Genomic DNA, 12,312 nt, shown 5'->3' on the forward strand with positions numbered 1-12,312 from the left:
TCGTTTTTTCAGTTTGTTTTTTCCTGGGCTTTCTCAGCTGTAGTTATATATACTATACTGTGGTTACTCATTGTTGTGATTTTCTAAGCTATCTGAGTATGATATGATCATTGAGGATCCCAGAGTTGAGTGGTGTGGTGGCCTAGAGGTGGAAGCTCTCGCCTCACATTCAGGAGGGTGTGAGTTCGATCCTAGGTAGAGGCAGATGTTTCACTCTCTCTGGGCACACTGAGAATACATCTGCTGAAAAAACTCCATATTGGCGACAGGAAGGGCATTCGGCCAGTAAACACTCAGCTCCGCTCAGTTGCCCAGACTCCACCCCGCAAGGGATTATGGGGTCCTTAAAAGAGGATAATTGAGGGACCCAGAGCTGGAAATTACAGACCATGCTGTAAGGTGGTGTAGTGGTTAGAATGCAGTACTGCATGCTAACTCTGCTCACTGCCAGGAGTTCGATCCTGACCAGCTCAAGGTTGACTCAGCTTTCCATCCTTCCGAAAGGATGAGGTAAAATGAGGACCCAAATTATTGGGGGCAGCAATATGCTAACTCTGTAAACCGCCTAGAGAGGGCTGTAAAGCACTGTGACCTATAAATCTAAGTGCTATTGCTAAATGCTATGTTTAAGACTAGCTTTGAGCTTTGTCTTGTTTTATTATTGTTTTAAATAAAAATTGAAGAAAGGAATAAAACAAATAATATTATGAAGAAAAAAATAGTAGGGAAAACAGGGAGGTTGATAGGGACCAAAGATTCAAACTCCATTTCTACATTAGGTATGCAGATACTAAATTGTAACGTTTAAATTTAAGACATTCTTTGAACCTGTGATATCAGCCGTGGTTCAGGACGTAACAACATGTGTCAATCCTGCCAGATGTAGCTTAGTCAACTGGTCAGTGACTTAGAACTGGGTATGAAGCAATTAAATTCACGGCTGACGTTTTTTGGTTTCTTTTTTTTTTAAAGACGTTCTATTTTGTCACCAAGCTGCGTATATTAATTGGGAAACTGTTGGGGCACTGAAGGTTTTCTCAAGTGTGCATAAAGTCTCACTAGATGAAACACGTTGCTCTAAGCTGTATGAGTTTTAGATCCCAATGCACATGTCAATAACTGCTAATGGCAATAAAAAACATGAGCATTTAGTTGTTTTCAATTTTACGTTGATTTTACTGGGCTGAATTTCATTGTATGGAAGGCAACCTTTGGTCATGTACCTTCTACATGTTAGTGGTCTGTCTGTGGGCATTTCCACGAGGAGAACTAGGCTTAAGATCCTTAATATAGGAGGATAACTTTGAGGGGAATGTTTCTCAAAATCTCAAAGATTATGAAGTTATATTCCCCATAGTATCAAAGACGACTTGTAAGAGGGAGAATCAAGTGCTATTTTTGAGATAGAAATTATTTGTCTTTTGAATATCTCCCTTACTGAGTTTTCTCTGTCAAGTTACTGTTTCAACTCTGTCATTTTTAGAGTAGATGGTTCTTCACTCAACGAAGCCTATGTTGAATGACTCTCGACTAATTGGTAGGGATTATTTTTGAGATATAAATTGTTGTTTGAATATCTCTAATACTGAGTATTCTCTGTCAGCTTGCTACAGCTAGTTGAAGCTATTGCTTCAACTCAGTCATTTCTAGAGTAGATGGTCTTCACTCAACCAAGTTCTGTTGAATGACTCTTACATAATGGGAAGGGACGCAAGTTTCAGTGGTTGCAAGCTAAGAAGCAGTGCCAGATTCAGACTTGTTCCGCTAAAGTTATTTCCAGCCATTCTCAGCTTTACTGCTTTACCAACCAGATATCCTCACTTGGTGTCTGCTTGGGTTGTTCTTCTGAGTAACTATGGCTTTGGAGACTTGGGAATGCTAGTGGGAAAAAAATGGTGCGCAAGAGTCAAGATAGAGTAGATGTTAAAGCAGTCCAACGCCATGCTATGTTGACTTGAAACAAAGCCCATAAAATTTCATGAGGTTCCTTTCTTGCTAAGCACACTTCAAAGAAGCACGGCAGCTTTAGACCGGTCAGTTGCAACACGGGTGACTACCCCGTGTTGTTGTGTTTTTTTCCCCGTTTCTGAATGCATGCCAGGAAAGCCAATAAGTCTGGCCTGAGGGGCTACAGTCAGAGCTGTAGGTATGTGTTCAACTTCTGATGGGCCTTGCCTTCTGCCCAGAGAAAGAGAGAGAGAGAGAGAGAGCAATCCTACATAGCATTTTACTTGTATTTGCATGTATTACCCAGGGGACTCAGAGCTTTTCCTCGTGAGCAGAATTGCAACAGCTGTCATCTTTTCTTTTCTTTTTATCCTTGCCATCTTCAGCTATCCTGATATTAACTGTGTGATTGCTGTTTTTACCATGTGTTTAAATATATACCATGTTTTCCCAAAAATAAGACCGGGTCTTATATTAATTTTTGCTCCAAAAGACGCATTAGGGCTTATTTTCTGGTTAGGTCTTATTTTTAGGGAAATACGGTACTAAATGCATCCATCTGGCTGACAGTCTTAACTGGGGCTTATTTGGGGGGCAGGGCTTATATTACGAGCGTCCTGAAAAATCATGCTAGGACTTATTTTCCGATTGGGTCTTATTTTGGGGGAAACAGGATAGATAGATAGATAGATAGATAGATAGATAGATAGATAGATAGATAGATAGATAGATAGATAATACTATATATCTATATCTATATATCTATATCTATATCTATATCTATATCTATATCTATCTATCTATCTATCTATCTATCTATCTATCTATTGCCTTCATCCCCTAAAGCCAAAGTGGCTATATATATATATGATGAAGGCAACAGGCTAGAAACCAGCAGACCATGAGTTCTGGTCTCATCTTTTTGTGGGGAGGGGGCTAGTCATCCTAGGTCAGACATAGGAAGAAGTGGGCCAGGACAAATCACATCTGAAATCAAGAAAACTGCAGGGACTCAACATTGACCTCAAAGATCCCCCCCCCATCCCCAAAATATAGGAAGTGGTGTTGGTGATTGTTATAGAAGGGCAGGCAGTTGTTTATGAAGAAGGTGACTGAGCCACGGTGGCGCAGTGGTTAGAGTGCGGTACTGCAGGCTACTTCTGCTGACTGCCAGCTGACTGCAATTTGGCAGATTGAATCTCACCAGGCGCAAGGTTGACTCAGCCTTCCATCCTTCCGAGGTGGGTTAAATGAGGACCCAGATTGTTGGGGGCAAGAGGCTGACTCTGTAAACCGCTTAGAGAGGGCTATAAAGCACTGTAAAGCTGTATATAAATCTAACTGCTATTGCAGATTAACACTACCCACTGCCAGGAGTTCAATCCTGACTGGCTCAAGGTTGACTCAGCTTTCCATTCTTCCGAGGTGGGTAAAACGAGGACCCAGATTTTTGGCGGCAATAGGCTGATTCTGTAAACCGCTTAGAGAAGGCTGTCAAGCACTGTGAAGCGGTATATAAGTCTAAGTGCTATTGCTATTGCTGTAACGGATCATTTTTGTAATCCCCATGCAAATAGGAGTGGGATCCTAAACAAAGTATAGTCCTGAGATCAGCTCCTTTTTTGGAGGGCTAATTTGACCAGAACAAGACCATAAAAATAATAAGGAGAGCAGAATAAAGAGATGGACCTCAACCCTTCCATTGGTCCAAAGTTGGAAGATTCAGGCATTACCTTGAACCTCCGAAGAAAATCTAGGAGTTTCCAGATCATGACTTGGAAAAAAACAGACTGAGATGGATTGAAGGGAGAATTCCTGCCCTTCCCTCAAGCCATCTTTAGGCTGACATTAACGTCTTCATTGTCTCGGGGTTGCAATTCCCAGGCCTTACCTGCCAACCTGATCTGTAGCTGAGCTATAGGGGAATGTTAAAAGTTGCAGTCCCATCGATATGGATATGAAAGCTTCTTTGAGGAGAAGCTTGCCCTGAAATGCTTTTTTCCCCTTCAATTTAATGTTTACGTATATGCTCCTATAATGAATATTATTTGTAAGGGGGTGTTGCATAATTCATAGTTGCCATGAGCTGCTTATTTTGAATCCCTTTACCAGCAACAACAATCAGGATTCCTTCTTGACCTTGGAAAGTTCAGGGAGGTTCATGACACATTTTTGGAGGGCGGGGGGGGAATCTTAAATTTACAACAATGAAACCAATGCTACTGATATACAGTATAGCATCTCCAAACTGCATTTTAACTCATTCCAATGAAGCTGATGTTTTTTCTTGAAGTTCCACCTTCCTCTAATTGTAGATAGTATCATCACCTCACTTGGCTCTTTATAGGAAACTTTCTTTGCAGGACGTTGGTTTTAACGTTAGATTTTTTAACTTTCTTGATTGAAAGAGTCATTTAAGAAGAATTGAGGGAGCCACCTTGTCTTGGATGCTGTGGTTTTAAGAGCATGCAGGGGGAAAGTCAAAGTAGTCTTTCTTCTTCCTGGCGCTAACCTCAAAAGTTTTACATTTGCAGAACCTACCTTCCTGCAGAGCTCAGTTCTTACCTCAAAATAGAACAATCTCGTCTAGAAGTTCATAAAACCTGGTGATAGAACTCATGGTTTGAACTCGCAGGTTGTTTCTCAAGGGTTGGGAAAAATTCCTGCTTGAAACCCTGGATGTCTGCTGCTGCCATATAATTCCGAGCTACAGTTCTGACTCAGGATAAAATAACATATGATGTTCCTACATATTGATGCCCTAGGTCAGGGGTCTGCAACCTTAAATACTCAAAGAGCCATTTGGACTCATTTCCCACAGAAAAGAAAACACCAGGAGCCACAAAACCTGGGTGGGCATGGCCAACTCGATATCACTCACTTCCACCAGTCACATGATCCCCTTAGCCACGCCTACCCAGCCGGTCATTAGGGCAGAGAACCCGTTGTTAAAAAACACCGGGAACCACAAAATCCTTTTGACATCTCTCTCTCTCCGCTCCCTCCCTCCCTCCCTCTCTCCCCCCTCTCCCTCTCTCTCTGTGTCTCTCTCTCTCCCCCTCTCTCTGTATCTCCCTGTCTCTGCCCTGGCCGCTTCTCCATCCCCCACCGTCGCCCTTACCTTCTCCGGCCAGGAGTGACTGGGAGGGGAGGTCGAAGGGTGGGGCCAGCCAGTGGTGGGATCACCTGACAGGGAGGCACAGCAGAGGGCCCAAAGAACCACATGCGGCTCCAGAGCCGCAGGTTTCTGACCCCTGGCCTAGGTGACGAGGACTGGTTCAAAGCAATGGGAGCATTGCCCCTAGGTATCTGCACTCTACAGCCAATGACTCACAGTTGACTTGGTGAACATTAAGTTGAAGGACTCAACCGCTTGCATCTTTGGCATATAGGAGCATCATTTTTACACACACACACACACACAGCATTTTATGTTATGAATATTTTATGTCCTTGCGCTTCCTTTTTTTTTTTAGGAGAAAGATAAAGATAAAGAGAAACTGAAGGAACGGGATAAAGACTCCAAGGAAAAAGACAAAGATAACAAGATACTAAATGGCCATCTCTTCAGTGCCATCTCAACCGTGGGGCCCATCAGTTGCTACCACTGTCTCAAGCCCTTCAACAAAGATTCATTCGTCTGTGCAAGTGAGTAACTCCCCCCCTCCCCTACTTTGTGCACCGGAATGAATAGGTAATAGAATACATTTCTGAAAATAATTATGTGCATAACATTACCGTCACTGCTTGCCCTTTTGATGCCAGGAGAGATGACCATGGTAAGAGAATCTGGAACAATGGCTGACCACTTTGAATTGATCTATTTCCACGTATTGTACTGGGGGCAGCGGTGGGTTTCAGCAGGTTCTGACCAGTTCTGGAAAAGAAGGTAGCAGAAATTTTGAGTAGTTCGGAGAACCGGTAGTAAAAATTCTGACTGGCCCCGCTCCCATCTATTCTCTGCCTCCCGAGTCCCAGCTGATCGGGATGAAATGGGGATTTTGGAGTAACCTTCCCCTGGAGTGGGGAGGAAATGGAGATTTTACAGTATCCTTCCCCTGCTACGCCCACCAAGCCATGCCACGTCCACCAAGCCACACCCACAGAACCGGTAGTAAACATTTTTGAAACCCACCACTGATTGGGAGGGTCTCTTGTTTTCTCCTTGCAAGTTTAGCAACTTATGGAAATTCCTCATCCTGATAAACATGGGGAATAGAGTTCAGAATCGCTGGTCAAGGATGATGGGAGTTGTGGTCCAAGACATCTGGAGGACTTCCGCTTCATGATCTTGGCTCTATATCATTCTCTGAGTTACTGTAGGTTAGGTCAAAAGATGATGGTTGCTCCAAGGTCATTTAGTGAGAATCTGAATTGGTTTAGCTTAGTACTTCTAATGATTTTACTATACTATCTGATCCTAATTAGGTGGGGTTTTACATAAACCTAGGATTTGGAATCATTGAATTCAAGTCTCTGCTTTAATAGGGAACTACCACTGAAGACCTCAGCCTCCTCCTTTGCAAGCCTAGATACATTTCTAAATCCTTGTTGTAAAACTGCAAGGTCTACTCTAGGGAGACGCCAGCAATCGATACCAAAGTAGAAGCTGCCATCTTAATTTTCCCAGAACGCTTTTGGGCCCTGCTGTGTGATCCTCTCATTAGGTTAATGAATATCACATTAAATTTAGCTTCTGTCAGTTTTCATCCAAGGTTTACATTTATATCCTTCTCTTGGTTTTCTTACTGCGGTTTGACCAAGCGGGTTAGTTAATTTGATTTCTGAAACGTAGTCTTCATTTTTAGTGCTTTTGCTTTGGTTTGGAAATTTAATCCATTAATGGATACATTTGTACAATCAGACAGTGTTCGGTTTCTTTCAGAATATATTTTGGTGATAATTTTTTCAAAAAACCCCTACTAAGCTACCTGAAAGTGAAAAATATGCCAAAAATGTTTTTCTATTCCATTCATGTTTTAGTAAAATACACTTGATTTTACTATTGTTGTTGTTACTGCCAGTAATACATTTCTCGGGTTGTTTTCTGGGCCAAATCAGTGTAGGCAGGAAGGATGGAGGAAGTTCCTTGTACAATTCTCTTAAAAGAATTCTGACCTTTCCTGGTTATTGACAGAACTTTTCAGTTGAATTCTGAAAAAAAAATCTCTCTCTATATTCTGTTTAAGCAGCGATATGTGACTGTATGTGAGTTGTGTTTCTGGATAATAGGTAATGACTCAATGAAGTATTTCCCCTCCATATGTTGCCACTTCAGGTTTAGAAAACTGAAACCAAATCATGTTACCTTCAAGGAGAAATTCCTGCTTTGGGAACCTGAACTTGCCAGTTGACTAGTATTGACTAAGGCGAAAACAAGAGTGAGCGTTAAAGGTCAACCTATCACACGTTTTCCTCTTGCCCAACCACACAACTGTAGGAAGAATCCAGAGCAATTTTCTCTTCCCTTGACGGGAGTACCCCTTTGATGGGATTGGACAGTATTGCAATCTTACAAATTGAAATGGTTCTAAGCTTGCAAATGCAGTTGAAGAGGATGGCTAGGATTAGAACGGGTACACTACAAATCCCATCAGCCAAAGAGTATTTATTGGCTGGCGAGGACTAGAAGATAGACTTTTTCCATGATGGCCCCTGCTCTGTGTAACAGCTTCCTTTAAGAGATTAGAATGACCCCCAACTATGGATATTTCCAAATGCATATTTCCAAACGTATATTTCAGGGAGAAGAGAGAAGCCTACTCACTCCTACAACTTTTAGATAAGCTTTTCAACTATCTCTTTTTTATTCTGGATGCAAGAGTTGACCACTGCCTGTTCCAAAGAAATTCTCGGTGGAAATCTGATCAAGAATTTATAGAACTTAGCTAATAACTCATGCTGTGGATTTTTTTTTGTTAAAGTTTTAAAGATTGTAAAGCAAAATTTATTGGGACGCAGTGGCTCAGCAGCTATAAGACGCTGAGCTTGTCGATCGAAAGGTCAGCAGTTCAGCGGTTCGAAGCCCTAGTGCCGTGTAAAGGGGTGAGCTCCCATTACTTGTCCCAGCTTCTGCCAACCTAGCAGTTCGAAAGCACATAAAAAATGCAAGTCAAAAAATAGGGACCACCTTTGGTGGGAAAATAACAGTGTTCTGTGTGCCTTGGACATTTGGTCATCCCGGCCACATGATCACGGAGACGTCTTCTTCGGACAGCGCTGGCTGTTCGGCTTTGAAACATAGATGAGCACTGCCCCCTAGAGTCGGGAACAACAGCACATATGTGCAAGGGGAACCTTTACCTTTAAAGAAAAATTTAAGTGAGCTCAAAGAAAGTCCAGGAAAAAGTTATCTGTCTTTATCATTATTTCCATCTGAGGAAGTTGCAATTACGAATGATGAGATGCATTGAATGGAAATAGGAGCCCTGTAAGATGGCTAATCTTCTCGTTAGCTACACATTAAAGGTGTGCTCTTTGTTTTCCACAGATTGTGGTGCCATTGTCCATAAAAGCTGCAAAGAAAGTGTAGCTGCTTGTGCCAAGGTCAAAATGAAAGTAAGTATTATTCTGGTTCTTTTTTCCCCCCCTTCAATATATTCACATGCGTGGATAATATGTGTATATATCTGAAAATGTACGATTGTAACTTGGGAAGGAGAAAAACCTTCCAGTTTTCATCTATGCAGGCTCATTAGGGCTCTGAAATATCTTCAGTTTGTTATTTGCTTTCTTTAAAATAAATTTCTAGCCTTCTTGGTTGCAGGGAAAAAAAATAATGCAAGCAAACTACTGGGGCTAGGACTTCCAATAGATCAAGGTTAGTTTCAGGAATCCTGTGTCTTATTCCATCTCGCGATGCAATAATAATCCTATTATTGCTATTTTATTTGTGATATCATTCTAGTCCAATCCACTTCATAACTGCTGTGTGGTTCATTGTGATTATGGCACAACCAAGGAGCAGGAAGAGATGTAAATTTATTTTCATTTATTTCATTTGTGCCTGTGGGCTCTTCACCAGTTCGTTCTGTTGCAATCAGTTACTGGAACTGTCCAACTTGAATTCTTCCTCTTTGCTACAATGCTTTATTTGCAATAAATCTGTCAAAAGCCTGATTTGCCGAGGCCCGTCTAGTATCGGTAGATCTGATGTTGTATTCTATATCCGGAGAACAAAACATTCTCGAAGAACTGTAGGTTTTTTTAGTTTTTTGGGGGGGAATCCACTTAGGAGATGCCTTTAACAACCTCCAGAAATTTCTAGTATTTTGAAGACTGGAAACTTTTAGATAGCAGAAATATTACTATTATTTTCTTAAAATGCAAGGAAAGGTTTCAATTTAAGGCCACTTAAACAATTTCCTACCTATGTGGCGATTGTATAATTGTGTGAGGGGTTCAGCTCTTTGACCCCTCAAATATTTCAAGGGATTTTTCTTCTAAGTGGGAGTGAGATATAAAAAAAAAAAATACTCAATGCACATGCTTTGAATTCTCATACATGAGCCTGATAGTCTCTATCTTGATGTTTGTGGCATGAAACAGTCATTGTGATTCATAAACCATGGTTGATGTCTTAATTTTTTTTTTTACATAAACCCAGCCAAACCACTCTGAAACCTTAGCTTAGCATGGTGTGTGAATGGAATTTATATTATGGCAATGTTTTTCTTCTAATCTTTTCAGCTCCAGAAAAACCCAAGTGGTCTTCAGCCTCACGATACTTCTTCATTGCCCACAGTAATTATGAGAAATAAGAGTGAGTATCTCTCTTTTTTTTTTTTCCTCCTTGGCGCAAGATTCCCAAAGCTTGCAATTTTGTTGTGTATTCAGCTAGTCTTTATAATCGTGCTCTGTTAAATTCAGATGTTACAAAACAACTGGGGAAAAGAGCGTATTTGTTCATTTAGAAAACAAATCCTGACTTTTCAAAGGATTTTTTTTCAAACAAACTCCAAACGAGGAGGAGGATAAAGATGTTATCCATTCAGTCAGGGGTGGGCTTCAAAAATTTTAGCAAGGGGTTCTCTGCCCGGTTGCTGGGTGGGTGTGGCCATGGTGGGTGTGACCTAGTCAGCCTCCTGCACCACAGTGAGGGGTCGTTTTTGCCCTCCCCCGGCTCCGGAGGCTTTCCTCGAACCTCTGGGAGTGCGAAAATGGCTTCCCCAGGCTCCGGAGGCCCTCTGGAGGCCGGAAACAGGCATTTCTGGCCTTCCCTAACTTCCGGTAGGCCTGTTTTTTGCCTTCCCTGAGCCTCCACACACGCCTTGCACTTACCTGCATCCAAAGCAGGCCACATGGGGACTCCTGGAAGGGGAGGGGAGGGCGGGGCGGGTCCAGCCAGGAGTGGGATTTGAGGGTTCTCCGAACTGTACAGAATCTTAGCTAGAGGTTCTCCCGAACCCCCAGGAGCCCACCCCTGCATTCAATCATGTCTGACTTTTGGTGATTCTGTAGGCCGGGTCTTTTCCCATCTTCCCATCTTGTACTACTTCTTTGAGTTGTGCTATGTTCTGGCTGGCATCAGCTTTGATGGCGATATTCCAAAATACTGAATTGGACCTGATCTCCTGCTTAACCTCTTGCTATATCTTCTGGTAATTTCCTTGCAGGTTCTCAGCCAAAAGAGCGTCCCAGATCAGCGATTCTTGCTCCTGATGAGAACGTAACGACCTCAGTGTTCAATAGTAGGCGATCCCAGCAGAACCTGTCCCTTTCAAAGAGCGTTTCCATTCAGAACATTGCTGGGTAAGAACTTTTTCGTTTGCTGCCTTGCTTTTTTGGAGTGGGGATTCCATTTTAACACATGCATGGTCAGTGGTGCTGGAGACTGAACGAGTGAAACCTATGGGAAGAAGATTCGAAATTCGGGGGTTTAACTTTCCCACTTAAAAGATGATCCTGGATGAGAGGATTTGAACAAGAGGTGTTGTTGGTCTTGCTCAACATAAATAAGACCCCTTCCTCTGTCCGTTGCACAAATGGCACAGTATTCACCGTAGTTCCTCATGTATGTGTTTTTATGCATATATGACATGTATCTTTATATTGTAATTACATTGAATTTTTTAATCTTTGTTAATTGCCCAGAATCACATTAGTGAGATTGGTGGCTGTATCAATTGATTTAAGTTAAAATTGATAGCTTATGGATGGAGAGATGGAGAAAGAGAGAGTAGATAGTGTAGATAGTGTAGATAGATAGATAGATACTGTAGATGGATGGATGGATGGATGGATGGATGGATGGATGGATAGATAGATAGATAGATAGATAGATAGATAGATAGATAGATAGTGCGGATGGATGGATGGATGGATGGATGGATGGATGGATGGATGGATGGATAGATAGAAACATTGTTGTGCCAGATATCATTAATATATCAGACACAAATTACGTAATCGTGCCATTTTCTTAATTATAACATGGTGTCTCATTTTGATGTTGAATGTGACTTGTGGTGGACACCACTGCTTCTCAGTAGCTTACTCTGTGTTCCATGCTTCTTGTCCTGCCAGAGTCGGAAACGATGAAAGTATCCTTCATACACGGAAATTTCTCTCCCAATCAACAGACTCCTTGAATAAAATCAGCCGGGTAAATGAATCCATGGAATCATTAACAGATGAAGGTATGTGACCGTGTTGTGGAAATAACCGGCTTGACTGTAGGAGAAAAGCTGAAGGACATTAGGAGAGAAAAGAATGCTTTCAAACATGCTCAATTCTCTACATGAAGAAGATTAACTCCAAAAAAAGAAAAGGAAAGGAAAGAAATACTTACCATAGAACTCTTTCTGTACAACTAAAATATGACAGAAACCAATAATTGCTTATTCTGCAACATGCTATGGAGGGCCAAACTCCAACATTTAGCATCCTTCACCAATAGCCATGTGGGTTGGGACTGCTTGGAGTTGATGTCCAGCGATGTTGGGAGGGTGGTATGTGCTTCATTAGCTGTAGATCAATGTTTCCAAACCTGATAGACTTCCAACTTTCCCAGCCAGCCTTGCTCTTGTTTGGAACTCTGGGAACTGAAGTCCAGATATCTAGAAATAACCCAGGTAGGACATACTGCTCTAAACTGATGCATTTGCTACGTTCTACACAGTGCATAAAAGACTGTTTAGATCTAGCTGTTTACAGAGGAGTGGTGCAGTGGCCTAGAGGTAGGAGCTCTTGCCTCACGATCAGGTGGCTGTGAGTTCAATCCTAGGTAGAGGCAGATATGTCTCTCTCTGGGCACACTGAGAATATATCTGCTGAATAAAACTCCGCACTGGCAACAGGAAGAGCATCCGGCCATTAGAACACTCTGCTAGCTCCATTCAGTTGCCCAGATTCCACCCCACAAGA

General features: G+C 42.0%; 1 protein-coding gene across 2 annotated transcripts in view; it reads left to right on the plus strand.

The window, feature by feature from the left end:
- The window catches only part of AKAP13 (A-kinase anchoring protein 13), a 276,145-nt gene that overhangs the window by 232,063 nt on the left and 31,770 nt on the right, over window positions 1–12,312 (plus strand). For both annotated transcript variants that reach the window (XM_070953603.1, XM_070953604.1), the window contains 5 exons: window positions 5,424–5,595; window positions 8,438–8,505; window positions 9,637–9,709; window positions 10,563–10,698; window positions 11,473–11,585. In XM_070953603.1, coding sequence (XP_070809704.1) covers window positions 5,424–5,595; window positions 8,438–8,505; window positions 9,637–9,709; window positions 10,563–10,698; window positions 11,473–11,585 — 562 coding nt within the window. The remainder of the gene's footprint in view (window positions 1–5,423; window positions 5,596–8,437; window positions 8,506–9,636; window positions 9,710–10,562; window positions 10,699–11,472; window positions 11,586–12,312) is intronic.

Source organism: Pituophis catenifer, unplaced genomic scaffold (assembly GCF_029215685.1).
Source record: "Pituophis catenifer annectens isolate HBS135680 unplaced genomic scaffold, rPitCat1.0.hap2 SCAF_14, whole genome shotgun sequence".
Lineage (NCBI taxonomy): Eukaryota > Metazoa > Chordata > Lepidosauria > Squamata > Colubridae > Pituophis > Pituophis catenifer.